Below are 19,814 nucleotides of genomic sequence, written 5' to 3'. Positions count from 1 at the left end.
GTGTGAGAGGGGGATGACACATTTTGTCCCAGAGGTCCCAATGGATCTGACAGCCAGGTAAGATGAAAACAAGGAAGAGCAAACAAAACGGTAAACAGGAGGCAGTCTAGACAAACGCTGGGGACTGCAGATACATTCATGTTTCTGTTTTTGGTGATACATATACTGTGGGGTTGGCCGGGTCTATTCAAAGGTACTGTGTCACACAGGTGTACCTAATGCTTTCAATATATTATCTAATTACGGAGGGGCTGCATGCAACCTCCGGCTACCATATCTCTATCCTTCTCCCATTGTAGCTGAAACCTTAAGCTTCATTGTTGGTTTTAAGGGGTAGGAAAATAAAAAGCCAATTTAAAAATGTTTACCTCTCAATGTAAAGTTAAAATGTTTTGAGTTCTGTTTCTTCTCACTGTTATTTCTTCATTGTTTTCTCTTCTTCCAGCCTTTTGAATGAAATTGTAAAATAAATAAATAAATTCATAAATAACCCAGGACAAAATAGATGAGGATCACCCTGCTTCTGCCACCAAGTGCCCTGGCCTGACCCAGTTCTCTGAAATTATACCCTGACCCAGCACTTTGCAGTGCCTCAGTTTTATCTTCTCCATTACTTGAGTTTCTTGTTCTTGACCTTTCTGTGCCAAGGGGCGCCTGCTAATGTTTGTCCTGTAGGTCATGTCATTATGGTATTATGTTACATGGCAACTTGGATACCATGCCTTTTAGCTTTTGTCAAGAGAACCAAATGAATTTAGAAAGGGAGGAAAGATAAGTCTTCAGGAAATATGACATGGACCAAGTCCCTCTCCCCACTGTGTGTCAATTACTGTAACTGCCTTGTGTTATAGTCACAGTAAGTGGAACACAGGGGTTGCACAGCCATGTGGACAGAGCCCTGGTTCCACAAGGAGCACCCATGTTCTTGACCCTTTCTAGGGGGATGGTTGGTGGGTCTCCACCGGCACCATCTAGAGCTCACCTTTTTAAAGTCAAGCACTCTTCCAGTATCAGTTTTGGCTTACTCCCCAGAACTGCCTAACCAGGCCATCTTCCTGGTTAGATGACATGGTACAATTGTGTGGGTAGTGGTATAGTCTTTACCAACCAGCCAAATGGTAGCTTCAGTAGAAACCTGCTATGGGAGTGGGGAGTGGTGGGGAGGTGTTAGGTGGGAAGGATTTCGAGGGAGATTCTTTGTCCACTTCTTCCTCCAGGAGTAGACCCCAGTAGAGGGGTCCAAGTTCTGTCTGCTTAGGAAGGCCAGGTAAGAAATAGGACCTTTAAAACTTTCTACACAGCTTTCTATACGTGAGGTCCAGAGTCACTCACCATCCTGGGGGGGGGCAGGGCCTAGGGCTTCCTAATGGGCTCAGTTTGAGACTTCCTCATTCTCCTTCGTGATCTACAGTGCACCTTAGCATACTAAAGGTTCTGAGAAGTCCTTAAAGACAGAAACCTGTTTCTCAGACTGACTTGACCCAGAAATTAGGTAGAATTAACAGTGTGGGCAGCCCTGCTCTGAGTGAAATGCTGTTATTTGCTGCTCTCCTTTTGAGTCCCACTCCCTCCCTCACAAGTTTGGCCCGTTAGAAGGGACCACCCACTCTGGGAAGCTTTGATCCTAGAGCCTGTCTGCGTTGTTGTCTGGTTTTTGTTTTGTTTTGTTTTTTGATGTTTTAAGTAATCTCAACACCCGACAGGGGGCTCACAGTCACAACCCTGAGATCAAGAGTCACATGCTTTACCAACTGAACCAGCCAGACACCCCAGGGTTGTTGCCTGTTAAAAGACTCTTCTGGCCATTCACTTAAGGATGAAGAGTGGTCCTTCATGGTCTCTGAAGTCAAAACATGAGGACATGGGCTTCAAACACAAAGGATGATGAAAATGTTTTAGAACTAAACAGAAGTGGCAGGTGTACAACATTGTAATTAGACTAAATACCACTGAATTGTTCACATTAAAATGGTTAATTTTATATTATGTGAGTTCCACTTCAATTAAGAAAAAAAAAAAATATATATATATACAAACAACAATTTTATGTGTGAAGCACTCCTAACAGGGGCACAGGAGACTGGTGATCCTGGAGCCCACATGTCTTGGGGGAGGGGGATGGGGTATGGCCAGTCCTCTCTTCTAGCCAAAGAAGTCTGGAAGGTCATGAAGGCATTATTAATATTATTATTATGTTTATTTATTTTTGAGAGAGGGACAGAGCATGAGCAGGGGAGGGGCAGAGAGGGAGACACAGAATCCAGAGCAGGCTCCAGGCTCTGAGCTGTCAACACAGAGCCTGATGTGGGGCTCAAACTCGTGAACTGTGAGATCATGACCTGAGCCAAAGTTGGACACTTAACCGACTGAGCCACCCAGTAGCCACCCGCCCCTACTATTATTATTTTTAATGTTTGTTTATTTTGAAAGAGGGACAGCAAGCAGGGGAGAGGCAGAGAGAGAGAGGGAGAGAGAGAATCCTAAGCAGGCTCCATGATGTCAGTGCAGACCACGACTCTGCTGTGGGGGCTCTATCCCACAAACTGTGAGATCATGACCTGACCAGAAAACAAGAGTTGGAGACTTAACTTACTGAGCCACCCAGGTGCCCTGGCATTGTTTTTTTTCTTGATCGTCTCTCCTCAGAACCACTTTGTGAATCTTTCATTCTTACTTTGCCTCCCAAATTGGTGTATTTAGTGTTGCGTCATTACACGCTAAACAAGGTTTTATTATGAGCCTTAGATTTTATAGTTGAGGATAGTGGGTGCATCCAAGTTATCTGAGGTTGGCAAGCAGCTGGGGAACTACAGCCATAAAGTCAGCAATAATGATTTCCAGAAAGAGGACAAGTTCTCTTACGTAGATCTTTCCTTTGGCTTTATTCAGCACTGCCCTTAGCCTCTTTCATTTCAGCTTAATGGTTACAAGGCTCTGAGATGATCTGCGCTTGGAAAGGGAATGGAAGAAACATGGAAGACAGGAATAAGATGTGAGATTCCACTCTTGTAAGTGAAATGACATGCATAATTTCCCCCTTCTACTCTTCAGGTGGTGTGGCCAGTGTAGAGTGGAGTCCAGTGCTCTGATGCTGGTGTAAGGTTGGCAAGGTTGTGCTGGGCCCCACAGTGGCTGTGGACTACAATAAAGTTTCTAACCTTCAGACTAAATGGGATAGGAAAAGATTTTAAGCAGTTGGAGAGGTAGAATTTGGATGCAGTGTAGAGTCAAGTGCACCTAGGGCAAGAGAGGATGCAGGACAGGAGGAACCTTTTGCAGGACAGGAGAGTGGGCTGGAGGTGCATGGTGGCTGCTGGAATGGAGATGGGAAATACTCAGGAGATAAACTGTATAGAACTTGACATTAGGATCAGCAATAGGACAAGATGGACCCTTACATTTTCCAGAGACTGCAAATCTGCAGGAACAGCTAGCAGTGCTGGTCACTACTGGTTTTCCTTTATTCAAGCACATTGTCTCCGTATGGGAAGATTTTAAAGGTTGGTGAGGGTCAACGGACTAGGTTATGAACTTTGAACGTGGGTCAGAGCAGAGTGTAAGTACGTGCTGGGTCTGTTTTTAATCCTGAAGACTTCTGGCCACTTAAACATCTTCACAACACAGTTTTAATGTTACATAAAAGACTTGTCCAGTTCCATAGAAGTGCAATTGTTTGAAATTCCCAGAATCCCACAGAACCATCCAGGGGTATTAGGAACCTCAGGAGTGCATTTCATCCACTCCTCTATTTTTGCAGATAAGGAAATCTCAACTTGCCCAAGGTCACGTAAACCTCATATTTAAGAGTTTGGGTTTGTTCAAGAGAGCTCCTATTCCAGGCAGACCCTTTCTATTTAACTTGAGCCTTGGTTTCCTCTTATGTAAAATGGGGCATTAACTCCTTTGCCAAGGATTAAAGTTAATTCACATGAGGGGCACTTGGGTGGCTCAGTCAAGTGTCTGACTGCAGCTCAGGTCGTGATCTCCTGGTTTATGGGTTTAAACCCCACATGGGGCTTTCTGTCAGTGCAGAGCCCACTTCAGATCCTATATTCCCCCCCACCCCCTCCCCTGTTCATGCAAGCACATGTGCACTTGCTCTCAAAAACATTAAAAGAAAAAAAGGTTAATTCACACGAGGTTCCTGGTTTAATGCTAGGCTTATGTTCTAGGTGCTTAGTGAGTTAGCTACTGTTGTTGGCTATAGGGGCATGACAGATCTTGAAATGTCAAAAAGACCCAGAGGCACAGGACTGTGTGAACTCAGCAAGAGCACTCAGGAGACTAAAACAAATATTAGTTCTGGCTCTGGCACCAATCATGATGTAGGACTTGGGTGAAATCTTCACACAGAAATGAATCTTCCATAGAAAAGCATGGAGAAATTTCTTCTGGGAGGAACTATATAGGCATGTAGGTAGGCAGACTACCTCCACCACTGTACAGGCCAGCATACATTGGAGAGAAGAGGGTAAGGCTATAGACAGAGGCTCTAGCCTACAAGCAAGATCATCTGGAGAAGACAGATTTGTGCCCCCTGGCTTCTCTGAGGGCCCCATAATGCTATAGGAGCCAAAGGTCAACACATAGTTAGAAGCATAAGCATAAGCTTTTTTCTATTAAGGTCAAAGAGGAAGCTGGAAAGCGGGCCTGAGCGCATGTTCCCTGGCTTTACTGTTCTTCACCTTAATTGTGTAAAAGGTGTCTAACTGGAGGGATGGGTAACGGGAGTTTTACCTTGATGAGAAACCAAGAAAGCTGTGCTTTCTGCTAATCACTTAGGCAGAAGTAGACAAATCTAACCAAAACACACACAACTGGTCCCAGTATTTTACATGTTTATATTTTCCTAAGTGTTAGGGAACAAAAGCAGAGCTATGAAAACCCACCAGGCTGTGGGGTTGGGGGGTGGAGTGGGGAGTGGGGTGGCGGTGGTGGCAGTGGTCTGGGCAGCACCCAGGAGGCCCCGTATGCGGGCACCACTCCATGCTCAAAGAATGCTCCTCCATCGTTGTTGCACTTGCACAGCCACCATGCCCACCCTCTGAGGCCAAACAGAAAAAGGTTGCCTGACACTCAGGTTTCGTTTCCACTTTATTGCTCAAGCATAGAACTTGAGGCAAGCCTGGACCTTCAGCAACGTGCAGAGAAAAGGCTGAGGGGGTTGGGAACACAACCTGGTTGAGAAGGGAAACAGATCCAAAGGGAAATATTGGGGGGGGGGGGGGCGGCAGAGGCGGTCATCAGGACACCAGAAGACATCTCAGCCATACCATCTGGGGCGAGGACGGGAACAGAGAGCAGTAGCGGGCACAGCAGTGGTTTTCCCCATGCCCCTAGCACCCACATGGAGGCCACATGTTTGGGAACGGACCGGGAGGAGGGAAGGACAAGGAAAATGGCTGCCCAGGAGTCTCCCTCTCCACCCTGGTTTCACATCAGACCCCGCAAGTATCCCTACCACTCACTCCCTTCTACCATTTGAAAAATGGACATAGCAAACAGAAGCAGCAAAATAAATTAACGTTCTGATGAGTGTGCGTGTGGATGGACATTCGTTCACATGTAATGGGGGAAGGGGGAAGGGAAGAGGGGGTGACATCACCTAAACCGATCCCCCAGCCTACTCCTTTCCCCCTTCCCCCAAAGCCACCATCTAACCAGATAGAAAAATAAAGGTCTAATTCACTCAAAATTCTTCAGTTTTTACAAAACTAACAGGGTGGAGGAGGGGAGGGAGCAGGGGAGGCAGGCAGCCGCAGGAGTAGGGCTGGGTAGAGGCTATGCTTCCGTCTCCACCTGAGGCTGGCTCCCTGCCACATCATTCTTCTGGTCATCCTTCATCTCCATGTCAGCATGATGGTTTCCTGCAGCTACTGCTGCCTTGGCCTGCGGAAAGGAAGACAGGAAGGGGATGAGTTCCAGTTCTCATCTGGCCCAATCCCTCTGATGAGAAAGGGGACTTTTACTTCATGTCCCCACTCCCACTTGATTGCACTGATCTGGGGACACAGCTATATTCACCTACCACCATGCTGACACTGTGTTGGGTCTGTACCACAAATACTCATCCCAAGTTGAAAAAAAAAAAAAAAAAATACATGCTAGCTTCCAACAGAATTACCCCAACACAGCCAACTCCCTTTTCAGGTATGTCCTAAAGGCACACACACATGAAATTGTAAATTTACAAAATCGTTCACTATGGTGCTACTTAGAACTGTACTCGTCCAACATGGCAGTTACTACCACATTGGCTACTGAGTGCTTCAAATACAGCTAGTTCAAATGGATGGGTTTTAAGTATAACAGAACAGTGGATATTTAAGAGATTTACTTAGTCTGGAAAAGAAAAAAAAAAAAAAAAAAACCCAAACAAATGCAATTAAAAAAATTTACCCACTGCTATATTTTTTCTGTTCACTTATTTATTTATTTTTAATTTTTTTTTAATTTATTTTTTTTTTAATTTTTTTTTTAATTTTTTTTTTTTTCAACATTTATTTATTTTTGGGACAGAGAGAGACAGAGCATGAATGGGGGAGGGGCAGAGAGAGAGGGAGACACAGAATCGGAAACAGGCTCCAGGCTCTGAGCCATCAGCCCAGAGCCCGACGCGGGGCTCGAACTCACAGACCGCGAGATCGTGACCTGGCTGAAGTCGGACGCCCAACCGACTGCGCCACCCAGGCGCCCCTTTTAATTTATTTTTGAGACAGAGAGAGACAGAGCATGAGCAGGGGAGGGGCAGAGAGAGAGGGAGACACAGAATGGGAAGCAGGCTCCAGGCTCTGAGCTGTCAGCACAGAGCCCGACGTGGGGCTCGAACTCACAGACTGTGAGATCGTGAGCTGAGCTGAAGTTGGATGCTTAACCGACTGAGCCACCCAGGCGCCCCTCTGTTCACTTTAACACGGCCACCAGAAAACTTAAAATTGCTGTGTAGACTGCGTTATATTCCCATCAGACAGAGCTAGTTTAGAACACTGGAAGACTAATCAGACTGGGTAAGAGGATATAGGTTATGTGTCCGATGCTACACCATGTTAAGTGCAGCGAAGAATGTGAAAGCTATTTTTTCTGTTGATACAAAACAATCTTCTATGATCTGAAGACAGCATAATGTAGAAAAGAGGTGGAACATGTGGCCTTTTATTTCGGGAAAAAGGAGAAAACGGTCTACTTGTGCATGTACGAATGATCTAAGCACTGGTAATATCAATTGCTTCTGGGGTGGCAGTCTTTTTACTACATGTTCTTTTGTGCTATTTAAAGTTTTTTTTTTTTTTTTTTTTTAAGTTTATTTATTTTGAGAGACAGAGAGAATCCCAAGCAGGCTTGGCAATGCCTGTGCAGAGCCTGAAGTGCGGCTCGATCTCACAACTGTGAAATCATGACCTGAGCTGAAATCAAGAGTCAGATGTTTAACCAGCCAACCAGGTGCCTCTGCGCTGTTTAAATAAAACTACATAACTGTATTATCTATTTAAACATAGGGCTTTTAAAACCTAGGTTTAGCAGGTGCCTGGGTGGTTCAGTTGGTTGATTTCGGCTCGGGTCTTGATCCCAGGGTCATGCACTGAGTGTGGAACCTGCTTAAGATTCTCTCTCTTTTTCTCTGCTCTCCCCCCCCCCCCCCGCCATGTTCTCTCTTTCAGACAGACAGATGGATAGACAAACAGACAGATAAAACCTAGGCTTTAAAAAGGTACAGGTTGGGAAGCACACACAGAGTAACCAACTCCCCACCTCTGGGGCTTGTGAGTGGGTTTTTAGCCCTGATCACTGAGGAAGTGTGGCCCCCACAACAGGGTTCTGTGCTGAAGGAACATACATGTTCTTCCTCCAGAGACAAGGGTAGCTTCTGGTTTCCAGGAGTGACCCATACAACCAGAGGCATGAACAGCCACGGCACTTGGGTTAGGCCTAGCCTCCTCTTCTGTCTATCCCAACTGTTCCCTGTCCCAATCCTTACCTTGCTCTCCTCCTCAGCTAGCCTCTCAAACATGTTGGCATAGAGCTTCTTCTCCCGAGCGAGCTGCTTGCGGATCCGCTGCTGGCAGATAGCCAGCTGGGCCTTGGCGGCTTTGTTGCTGGGGTAGAGCTGCAGGACCTTCTGGAAGTCAGCCCGTGCCAAGTCAAAGTCATTCACCGCCAGGTGGGCCTCTCCCCGGCGGAAAAGGCCCTTCTCGTTGTTGCTGTCCAGTTCCAGGGCCTAAGGAAGCAACAGTGAGACGTCAGTCCCTGCAACCTGTGGCCAAGACTGGGTTCCAAAGGTAGTCCTCACTCCGCAGGATGAGGCAGAATGGAAATGGCTGGCTCCACCCCAGAAAGGAGTTTTGGGGCACTAAATGAACAAACCAAGGTTTAAGAAAGAATCCCAGTTAGTCCAAGAAGCAAAGGGAAAACAGAGCTTTAGGTGAAAGAGAAAGACCCATGACAACATTTTCGTTTTCTCTAGAATAAAGCAGGTATAGAAGAGGGACATGGGGCGCCTGGGTGGCTCAGTCAGTTGGGCGGCCAACTTCAGCTCAGGTCATGATCTCGCGGTCCGTGAGTTCGAGCCCCGCGTCAGGCTCTGTGCTGACAGCTCAGAGCCTGTTTCGGATTCTGTGTCTCCCTCTCTCTGACCCTCCCCCATTCATGCTTTGTCTCTCTCTGTCTCAAAAATAAACGTTAAAAAAAAAAAAATTAAAAAAAAAAAAAAAAAAAAAAAAAAAAAGAAGAGGGACAGACTAGGAACCAGGGCCGAGAAAATGCCATAGCAGTTTTTCCCATCCAGTGTTACCTTCTACCTGTGTCAGCCACCTCCTACCACTAAAGCCAAGGTGCTTGCTTCTCCTACCACTAAAGCCAAGAGCCCTTGCCTCTGGGCCCTTCATCTCTGAGCTTCCACTAGCCCACCTACTATCCTCCCCTATCCTAGTCACTGAGACCAAGTTTCAGACCTGCTGGCAGCTCACCCAGCCAAATCCGTGAACATTGCTCCCATGCCTTCTCTAAAAGGGCCTCACCTTGTTACAGCTTTCGATAGCAGCTGAGAAGGCCTGTAGTTTCAGATGACACATGGCCAAGTTGAGGTGGGAGGCCAGGCGAAGGGCCTGTGCCTTCTGTGCGTCCTCATTAGAGAAACTCGACTCGTATTCCAGCCAGGATACAATCTTCTTGTACTGCAGTACAGCTTGCTTGTACTTGCCTTCCTAGAGAGGGAGGGAGGCTTAGGCAATAGACACAGGTTCAGGGGCACCAGGCTGTCAGACTCTGTAGACATCAGTGATGTATGGGCATGAGAAGTCCTGCCTCCCCTCCTCCTCCAGCAAGAGCAGCTAGCTTAGATCTACTGGGTGAAGACTATAGGCATTCCTGCCGCCGCCATCCTCTCCCCGGCAGAAAAGGACTTCAGGCATCAGGAGGAAGGATGGGCCCAGAGGGGCCTTCCCCCAGGCCCCAGATGCTGGCTCACCTTGAAGTACACCGTGCCCCGCTCTTTCACTATGGTGCTCTGTTCCAGCTTCTCCTCGGAGTTCATCTCCCAAGACTCCTTGGCCTAATCCCAAGACAGAAACAAAGCCGTGAACTACCTCAAGGCCACCTACCGGGACAGATTCCGGGACAGAGAAGACCTCGAGCAAGCTCACCTTCTCGAAACTCTTGAGGTGTACTTCGTATTTCAGCTCAGCATTTGGTGGGATTTGGAATTTTTCCTTCCCAACACTGCCAAAAGCATAGCTGGGGGGAAGGAGGGGGGCAAAAAAAATCTAGGTCACCGCTGCCATGCTTAACCCGCTCCCTACTGAAAAGGCTTCCTGTCTGTTTCCTGCAAAGTAACTTCCCATCCCTTGAGACTTGGTTCAAATGTTTCCTGTTTGGCAAAATCTTCCCTGACCTCTTCACACAATTAGCTGGTCTCTTAGCATCTTCCACATCCTCCTCACGCACACTACACACTGGGATGATTACTCAATTACTAATTGCTAAAGCTCACTGAGCAACGAGTCACTAGAAGGCAGGAATAAGGTCTTTGAATACCTGGGAATTTTCAGCATTATACCTGGCACATAATAGGCATGTTTTAATAAATATCACAATGATGGAGTACATTAATGGAAAATAAAAATTTTTACATTGGTAAAGGAGGGAATCTTGAGCAGCCTTGACTGAAAAGGTTAGCCTTTGATTTGAGATGTGGACAACTGTGACCGTGCTCCTAAATATGGAGATCACTTTTGCTGTGCACAGAGTTGCAGGGCCCTCTACTGAAGCTGTGGGAGTAGTGAACACACACAGAGGAAAAGATACAAGTGTCCAGTTACACAACTAACTGTGGACATGTGGATCTTGGACTTTTGATCACCCCATCTGTTATACAAAGCACCCACTCCTCACCTGGGCTTGAGGTACACAATGGAACGTTCTCCTTTTTCCATGCGCTGAATGGCTTTCTCCAGCCCACAAGGCAGGTCCAGGCTCTCCCCCTCACCAACCTCAAAGCGGAGCTCCCGCCGGTCGAACATCTGGTCCTTATAGTACCCTTCCAGTGTAACTGGCATGAAAAAGAGGCAATGTGTCAGGGATGTGAGCAGGCAGGGGATTGAGGAAGGATGCCACCGGCTTCCCTCTATCACCTCATCACTTCCTGCCCCCAAGATGTCTTTGTCGTGTTCTCAGAGCTGGAGGGACATTAAGAGGAAATGGTCCAATCCCTCGTCTCTCAGACAAGAAATTAGGATCAGAAAAGGAAGTGACATGGGGTGCGTGGATGGCCCAGTTGGTTGAGCGTCCGACTTAGGCTCAGGTTATTATCTCACAGCTTGTGGGTTCGAGCCCCACTGTCAGGCTCTGTGCTGATAGCTCAGAGCCTGGAGCCTGCTCTGGATTCAGTGTCTGTCTCCTCTGTCTCTCTCTGCCCCTCCCCCACTCACGATCTTCTGTCTCTTCCTCAAAAATAAACATTGAAAAAAATAAATAAATAAAATTAAATTAAAAAAAAAAAAAAAAAAAGAAAAAGAAAAGAGAAAAGGAAGTGACTTGCCCAGAACCACCCAGGGCCTAAGTACCAGAATCAGAATGGAAATCCCAGACTATACTGTCTCACCCTCCACGATAGCGCCCTCATTGGGCCTGGCATAGCCTTCACCCCGAGTCCGTATTCTCCGGATGATTCCGCCATCATCTTCTTCCGTCAGGTCCTCTCCCTTGAACTCAAAGAGCTCTACCTGTGGGACAACACATAAGGCAACACGACTCCTTTGGGCACTAACTCCATCAGCAGTGAGATGCAACTTCTCCCTCACTCAGAACAGTCCTTAGTAACTGCCAGACCAGGAGTGGACAAAATGGCACTTAGCAAAAGTTCTAAGTCCCGGGGGCTCTAGTCTCAACTCTGGTAGGGGTGGGCCAGTCCCACGGCTTTTGTTGACCTCAGAAGATCCATCCATTTACTACCTGGCTCCACACAGGAAGGACACGTTCCAGCCTATTCTAATCCAGCTACTTGAGAAGGCCAATCTGGTAGGCATTGGAAATGACCCAACATCTTTCAGTAGTCTTCTGAACATTCTCCAAGTATCCAGTAATGAGGGCTAAGCCATCCTCGGAATGAATGAAGTTCCACCTCTCAGTGAAAGCTTTCCTCATCCCCTTGACCCATGGGGCGCATCCCTCCCCTCCTCTGATCCTAAAGCACTGGTATTCCATACTGTCATTTAGAATGTATAGACCTCCTGACCTCTTCCAGTCAAAATTATAACCAATCTCTGGGTGCTGCTCCTGACATAAAACATGCCTCAACCCTCACCCTGCTTCAGGTCCGAAGAAGGGTTTGTGGCCACCTCTCTCCACCCGAGACCTCCATCAGCTGCTGCTCTCTGGCAGCAGCATGCTAGGTGTACAGCAGAGTGAGCTGCCCTCTCCCTGTCTCTTCCTCCTCTAAGGCCAGGCCCTTAGCCTTGGCTACATTGTCTCCAAGCGGCAGGAAGGGCTGGAGGGCAGCCAGGACCCAGGCGAGATAAGGCTGGTTCTTCGCCTTGCTCTCTGCTCCTGGACACTCACCTCAAACACAAGTGTGGCATTGGGGGGGATTTTTGGAGGGCTGCCTGCTGAACCGTAGGCATATTCGGGTTTGCACGTGATGTGGCACACTTCTCCCACCTTCATGGTTGCTACAGCAATGTCCCAAGCCTTAATGACCTCCCCTGTAGGTATAGAAAGCAAACAGGTCCTCTTTGGCAGGGATCCGACTCTGGGCTCAAACACTGGCTCCAAAAGACTTTTATTATACCACGCCCAAGGGGAGGCTAGACACTCTTTAGAAAAGTAGAAAACTTAGTTGCAATAAGTGCTGTCAGGTCTCAGACCTCTTAAAAAGAGAAAAGTAAAGGAAAAACAAAACAAAAAAACCCCCACTCAACTCTGGAACAAAGGAGTTTAAGGAATAAGGCAGTCCATCCCTGAACAGGAACTGAGGTGTTCAGAGATGATCAGGGAAGGTGAGATAGAGATCAGAGATCGATAGTTACAGAAGAATAGAAGAAAAAAAAAAAGAGTAACAGAAGAAAAATTAACAGAGTGTAACAAACCATTCCTCCTTAAACTTCTGAGAGAATAGTTTCTGTTTGTGACAGCTTATACCCTCCACAGAGCCTACACTACCAACCCACTAACCATGCCTACCTTTGCCCAGGTCAAAGGAGAATTTGTCCTTGCGGTCCAGACTGGAGTCAAACTTAGTGCCATCTAACAGCCAGCCAGTGTAGTGGACAAAGACTCGGTCCCCAATCATGGGCAACTCTGTGCCCATGCCCTCTCGCTTGATGACCTGGGAGGAAGGGGGAGAAGGTGAGTACCCAGGCATGGGGGCAGAAAGAGGCACCCACGCTACCTGCATACTTCTGATGGAAACCCAGAAGGAATCGTCTGCTTCCTTGTAAGCCAAGGGACTAAGCCTCAAATGATTCTAATATGGAGTTTGGGTAGAAGTCAACTGACCTCTCACCCCCTCCCCCCATTTTACTTGAGGTGGAACATAAAACTTGGTTTGAAAACTAGAGCCAAAAGACCTGAGGTTCAAGTTTTTGCTGTATGATCTTGTACAAGTCCAACTCTCTAGACCTTATTTGTAAACTAGCAATAATAATCTCTATCAGGGTTGGAGAATTACATTGGTAAAAAGTTAAAAGATGATCATCAGCAGCAAAGAAATGCCAGTGGTCGTCAGATCAAGATCTGGTTTGCAGATAAGACAAGGATGAGAATATGAATAATGAACAGGATAGTAGCAGTCCTAAAATACCAGGTCACTGATAAGCACAGGGGCTCTCACTCGGGCCCTTAAACTGACTTGGGACACCACCATTCCTGACTGGTAGGCTAATTAAGTCTTTTATTTCTGGGCTAAGAGCATTTCTCAGGAACTTGAGTTCTGCTCCTCTTCTTTAACACTTAAAAGAGGTGACAAGGAGACTCCATGGATCACCTGGATAGGTATACCTTCTAAGGAAAAGGACAAATGACTTGAGGAATAGAAAGGCAAAGGGGAAGGACTGGAGGAAAAAAAGGGGAAATGGCCCTTCTGGGATGAATAACCTTGTAGAAATCACCAGAATGCTGGAAAGAAGGGGAAGCCACATGCCCACTGGGAGAACAGCTTAAGATTCGAACATGTGGGGCAAAACCAGGAGCGTTTCTGGACCAGATAAGGGCTCGCCAAGATCTCTAGCTTTGCTCAGGTCTCTCTCTCTCTCTCTCTCTCTCTCTCTCTCTCACTCACACACACACACACACACACACACACACACACACACACACACACGTGGAACTGAGCAGTGGGAGGCCAGGACGAAAAGAAACACTGGTTGAGGAGGAGGTATGAAATCCAGGCTGATTTCACCATCCTGTACTCTGCAAAACCTGTTCTGAATCTGAAGCACCATCAGGCGTTCAGACCCAGGTCAAGATGCCCTTCCCCGAATGCCAGATCCCTCCCTTTCCCTCCTCCGAGGCTCCCAGCAAAGCACCTCCTCCCGGCCCCACACCCCATGCCCCAAATCAAGACGGCAGAGGGCGAGGTGGGAGGGGAACTACAGGTCCCGGCATGCACTGCTCCCTGATTTTCCCGGGGCCGGGGGGGGAGGGGGCAGCATGGCCGAGCGGGTGACCTAGCTGAGTCCCAGCCTTTAGGAAGAGGGTAACCAAGGGGACGGAGGGCACCAGAACCTCTTTCACGGCGAGGCCCCGGACGCCAAGTCGTACAAAGGCCTCTGGGCCAGGAAATAACTCTGGTGACCCGCTTCAGGTCCTAGCTAATGTTTAACTGCCCGGGGGGTGGGGTGGGCGAGCTCTCGCAGCACCGCCAGCGAAGGCGGCCAGGGACTTCCCGCTGCGGCGGGCGGCGTGGCCGGGGACGCAGGGTCGCGGAGAGCTGAGGTGAGGGAAAGGAGCCGGAGCGGGCCCGGGTGCATGTCGCCCGGGGCCCCCTAGCTGCAGCTCGCGTGCAGCGTTGCGGCCCCGCCCCTCCCTCCGCGCTGCACCGCGCACGCCGGAGTTGGCGCTGCAGTCCCGGGCCCGGGCGCCGCAGGGCTGGGGGGCCGGGGCCTCACCCGCATCGCGGGCCCCCCCCAGGGGGCCGGAGAACGGCCGTGGGGAGGCCCGCGCACATCGGCCACCCCCTGCGAGCGTGCGGCGGCCCTCCCAGCCCGACCAACGCAGCTAGATCCAGGAAGGCGATGCAACCGGCCGCCGGCCCGGCTCAACGACCCGCCCGGACGCTGCAGAGGCGGCCCGGGGCTCCCAGGCTCGGCGGGAAGGGCGGCTGCGATGGGCGTCTGCCGTGCCCCCCATCCCCCTACCTTCAGCACGCCTTCGTCTTGCTTGGGGCTAATGTCTACCCCCTCGAGGGGCAGCGGCGCCGACTGCGCCCCGCTCTCGGCCGCCTTCATCTCCTCGGCGGTCATCGCCACTCGGTGCGCCGTTTACTCCGGGAGCACTGGGCGCGAGCCAAGCCCTCTCGTACGGGCCTGTCTGCACGGGCGTGCGGGCGGGAAGGCGCTAGCGCGGCGGCCACCCAGCTGCGAACCGGTCGAAGGCTCGAGCACCTCTGGCTACCGGCGCGCTCGCAGCCCGCGGCGGATCGGGCGCGGGAGCAGGAGTAGGTGGGTAATGAGCGGCCGCGGGGAGCGATTGGTCCCACCCCGCCGCGGAGGGAGGGGCTGGGAGGAGCTGGGGCGGGAGCGACGGACGGAGGGGGAGGAGGTGGAGAACTTTCTAGAGACGGCGGCGTCTAAGCCTGTTCGGGCTGTAGTACTAAGGGTGCTTATATTAATTTTTTTTTTTTTTTCCGTGTGGGGGGGTCATTCCTTCTCCTAGCTGCTTGGCTCTCCCCTGCCCCCACTCCTGAAACTCTAGGACTCTGGGGGTTTCCCCCGCTCACTACTCCTGCTCCCCTCCGGCCCAGCGCCCTTCCCCGGCCCTCCCCCGTCCGTTTCCCGGTCTAACCGGATTCTTCCAGATCCTTCTCCATCCCCCTACATCACTCCAATACCGAGCCTACCAGCCGCCCCAGATCCGCCCTATACATTGCATCTTGCAGCGTGGTTTGCTTAGAGCCTTGTAGCCGGATGTGAGTGGCAGCGCGTCCGTCTCCCCGGGACCCGAGACGCGCATTTTTATAAAAGCCGGTCGTAAGCGCGGACAGCATGATCTCTCCATCTTTACTCGGTGTATATACTTAACGAATTGGGGAGAAAGTGAGTGAAAAGATGTAACCCCACTGCACAGAATTGGGGAAAGCAGCCTTGATTGCCCCAGAGCCGGCAACACGTGCCGCCTTCAGCTCTTTAAAATGCTACAAGGAGCAGATCTGCAAGAAATGACCCGCTGAGCTGAGGGCTCTTTAAATGGGGCACATATTAAAGGGACCTAACCCGGCAATAATAAAACGACCGTTTAGGTTAATATTTAAAAATAAGAATGGTTTCAAGTCACGAAAAAAGTCATTCCATCTTATCAAAGGCCCGTGGGAAGGAATCTTTTCTTAATACTTGGTTCCGAAGTATTTAGCGACTGCCTGTGGAGTACCGAGCATTTGTGTGGCAAGTCAGAGCTAAATAGCCTTTGACAAAAAGATACATCTAGGGAGAGTCGGTTTTGCTCAGCACTCAACCGTTTAACATAGTGCCTGGTGAGCAGTTATTGGCTGCATAAATTTGTATTCCAATAATAATTATTTATTTATTTTTTGGAGTCCTTGCTATGTGCCTGGTCCTGTGCAAACTCTCCCATTTAGGTACGCAATTTAATTTGCTTGTGCCTGGTCCTGTGCAAACTTGTTGCTTGTGCCTGGTCCTTGCTATGTGCCTGGTCCTGTGCAAACTCTCCCATTTAGGTATGCAATTTAATTTGCCCTATTATAGATGAAATTTCAATACCATAACATAATTTGATAATTCACTGTAGTCTTTTCTGATGGAACTTGAGGGGAAGGGGATACAGAAGAAATAAAACCGTCTCCTCCAGCAGTTTACAGCAAATGACTTTAATGTGTATTTATTTTAGAGGGGGTGTGTGTGGGAGAGGCAGAGAGAGAGGGAGACATAGACTCTGAAGCAGGCTCCAGGCTCTGAGCTATCAGCACAGAGTCAGATATGGGGCTTCAACTCCGGAATGGTGAGATCATGACCTGAGCCGAAGTCGGACGCTTAACGAACTGAGCCACCCAGGCACCCCTACAGCAAATGACTTTAGCCACAACTAAGACATTTCTCATTAGATGACTGGGGATACCCTCAGCGGGAGGGTATGGGGGGTTAAATTTTTTTTTCTTTTTTCCTCAGTAAAGGAGGAAATAACTGTGAATGGAGGTCCTCCAAAACTCCAGGAGACAGAGGTGGTGGGGAAGGTGCTGGCTTGCTGGGTTGGCAGTTATCTTGCTGTTGGTTTATGCACAGGGCTATCCCATCATGTGATAGTTTCTTTTGATGCTAGGTTCATTGGGTATTATCTGGAAGAACCAGTTGGGATGGAAAAGAAAAGTTCACCTTTAGAGGACTGCTTTTTGCATCTGTTTCCTAATTGGAAGCAAACAGCATAAGTCTGCGTCTTTTAGTTCTTGTCAGTACATATTGAGTGCTTAAGATGCACCTGCCATTGCCTGAACACATAATAACAGAAAGAGCATGTGCTTTGGAGTAAGCAGAGAGTTGGGTCACTGGCATACTATCTGATTTGGGGCAGGTTATAGGGATAGTAACATTGGTCAATGGAAGTAGTAGTGATGGTTAGGAAAGAGGAAACACATGCAGGTGTCTAGCACAGTGCCTGCCTTCAAGTGGGTGGTTACTAAACAATGGTCATTATGTGATAATGTGATTATGTGATAAGTGTAATGGTAGAGATGGGGGCAGAGTGCTAAGAATACAGAGGTCTATTAGAGAGGAGAACAATGGGGTGGAAGGGAAAGGGGAAGGATAGGAGGGACAGGTTTCCAGTGAGAAAGTTCTGACCCCTTTTGAGTATAAGAGGAGCTAGGGAATGGAAAGGAGAAGGGAGAAGCAATAGGCATTGGATTTTTGAATTCCCAGACCAGAGCCTTATTGTTTCTAGATTTTTTTCCCCCAGTCCTTTACATTATATTCTTCTGATTGTAAAACTTACACATACTTAATGTAGAAAGTGTGCAGACGTTTTGTTCTTTCCCTCCCCTGACTTACCCCTTTGTCCCAGCCCATTTAAATTAGTACTCCCATTAAAGATGTTTAAGAGTGTAATTATTTTCACTGGTATTATTCACTCATTCAAAACCCTTCCAAAATTTTCCCCTTTTGTTGAAGAAGAGAACATACTTTTTTTTTTTTTTTTAAATAATCCACTTTATACTGTACATGACTCATGCTGTGGTCAGAAGCTGTGTTATTACCAAAATCAGCCTTCCTGAGTTCATCTGGTTCATCTTTGTAATGCTAGGCCCATCCTTCAGACATAAAGACCCCATTATTTAAAAAAAAAAATTTTAAGGTTTATTCATTTTTCAGAGACAGAACGTGAGCAGGGGAGGGGCAGAGAGAGAGGGAGACACAGAATCTGAAGCAGACTCCAGGCTCTGAGCTGTCAGCACAGAGCCCGACGTGGGGCTTGAACTCACGGACCATGAGATCATGACCCGAGCTGAAGTCGGATGCTAAACTGACTGAGCCACCCAGGTACCCAAATACCCCCCTTGGTTTTTAAAGTTGCTATTTTGACCTTAGACTGCCAATACTCTTAAATGTTAAAAAAAAAAAATATGTATATATATATATATATATATACACACACACACACACACATTTGAATCACTTAAAATTATGTGAGTTGAGTATGTGTGTGTGTTTATACATGTACACATGCACACTTTATATAACATACCAACATAACGAACCTTGAGAGTATACCACCTAGCCTAAGAATTAGAATATCACCAATATGATTTGTGCTAAAAATAGAAGAACAAACACTACTGGGTATTTACCCAAAGAATACAAAACCACTAATTCGAAGGGATATTTGCACCCCTATGTTTATTGTAGCATTATTTCCAATAGTCAAATTATGGAAGCAACCCAAGTGTCCATTGATAGATGAATGGGTAGAGATGTGGTATAGTCACACAATGGAATATTACTCAGTCATAAAAAATGAAATCTTGCCATTATCAGCAACTGGCTGGATCTAGAGAGTGTAAGGCTAAGTGAAATAAGTCAGAGAAAGACAAACGCCATATGATTTCACTCATATGTGGGATTTCAGAAAAAAAACAAAGAAGAGACTCTTACCTATAGTGAACAAACTGATGGTTACCAGAGGGGAGGTGGGTTGGGAGAATGAGTGAAATAGGTGAAGGGGATTAAGAGTACGCTGAGTACTCTTAGAGTAACGTATAGAGTTATTGAATCATTAAAAAAAATTGTTGAATCATTATATTGTACACCTGAAACTAATATAACACTGTATGTTAACTATATTGGAATTTAAAAAAAATGTAATACTAAAAATGTTAAGGACTTATATCATTTCTTGCTACTTTCGGTGTCTTTTGACTGAGGAAATACAAACTATACTACTGACCAAAACAGCTGCTCCATAGTTCATGAAGCATACATATATTTACTTATTTATTTACTGGTCCATTTTCATACACTTGAAAATTGGTAGACGTCTGTGTGAAGTTTGCACATAAGAGAGATCTACATAGTGTAAAGCTCTTGAGCTCTGGATTGGGTTCAAATCTCGGTTTCATCATTGAACACATTGTGGGCCCTTGGGCAAGTTTTCCTGAGCTCTAAATTGGGAATCGTGATAGTCCCTACCTCATAGGGGTTTTCCTGGGAGGAGTAAATGAATTATTATGTGTGAAGTACTCAAAGCAGTGCATGGCACATGGTAATAAGTAAGTCGTAATAACCCTAGTGCCCCGTTTTATTGATTCAGGCTGTCGATTGCTGGACCATGAAATAGAAGCCCTGGAGGACCCTGGCTCTGGCCTTTAGGTTGAGAGCCACTGGGTTTGCTCTGTCATTTCCAGAGGAGTGCTCTCTCCTGATGTTAAATCATATCTGTACCTTTTGCTCTTTAACACTCAATTATGAATCTACCTAATTCTAACTCATAGTATCTTTGTGTGCTGATAATTTGTCATTCCAAAGAGACCCGGAATCCTGTGATGGTAAAGATTTGGTCCTAATATTTCCTTGGGCTCCACCATTATCTGATCTCTCTGGGGACAGGAGGACAGGATATTTAGTGGTTATCCTGCTAAGTAAAGAGTTTTTCTTCCTTTTAAA

At 47.5% G+C, this 19,814-nt stretch overlaps 1 protein-coding gene across 1 annotated transcript; it reads right to left on the bottom strand.

Moving 5' to 3' along the window:
* Positions 1–5,081: 5,081 nt before the first annotated feature.
* Positions 5,082–15,152, bottom strand: FKBP4 (FKBP prolyl isomerase 4). The gene is made up of 10 exons (XM_042991553.1): positions 14,847–15,152; positions 12,673–12,817; positions 12,052–12,194; positions 11,096–11,216; positions 10,387–10,543; positions 9,639–9,729; positions 9,464–9,547; positions 9,015–9,200; positions 7,976–8,215; positions 5,082–5,889 (listed from the first exon to the last, which is right to left on the bottom strand). Exons 1-10 carry the CDS (start codon positions 14,949–14,951, stop codon positions 5,782–5,784), a joined length of 1,380 nt encoding a protein of 459 aa, XP_042847487.1. The 5' UTR covers positions 14,952–15,152; the 3' UTR covers positions 5,082–5,781.
* Positions 15,153–19,814: the final 4,662 nt, after the last annotated feature.

This window comes from Panthera tigris, chromosome B4 (assembly GCF_018350195.1).
Source record: "Panthera tigris isolate Pti1 chromosome B4, P.tigris_Pti1_mat1.1, whole genome shotgun sequence".
NCBI classification, from domain to species: domain Eukaryota; kingdom Metazoa; phylum Chordata; class Mammalia; order Carnivora; family Felidae; genus Panthera; species Panthera tigris.
Note: the sequence above shows the minus strand (reverse complement) of the source record. Positions and strands in the feature narration are given on the sequence as shown.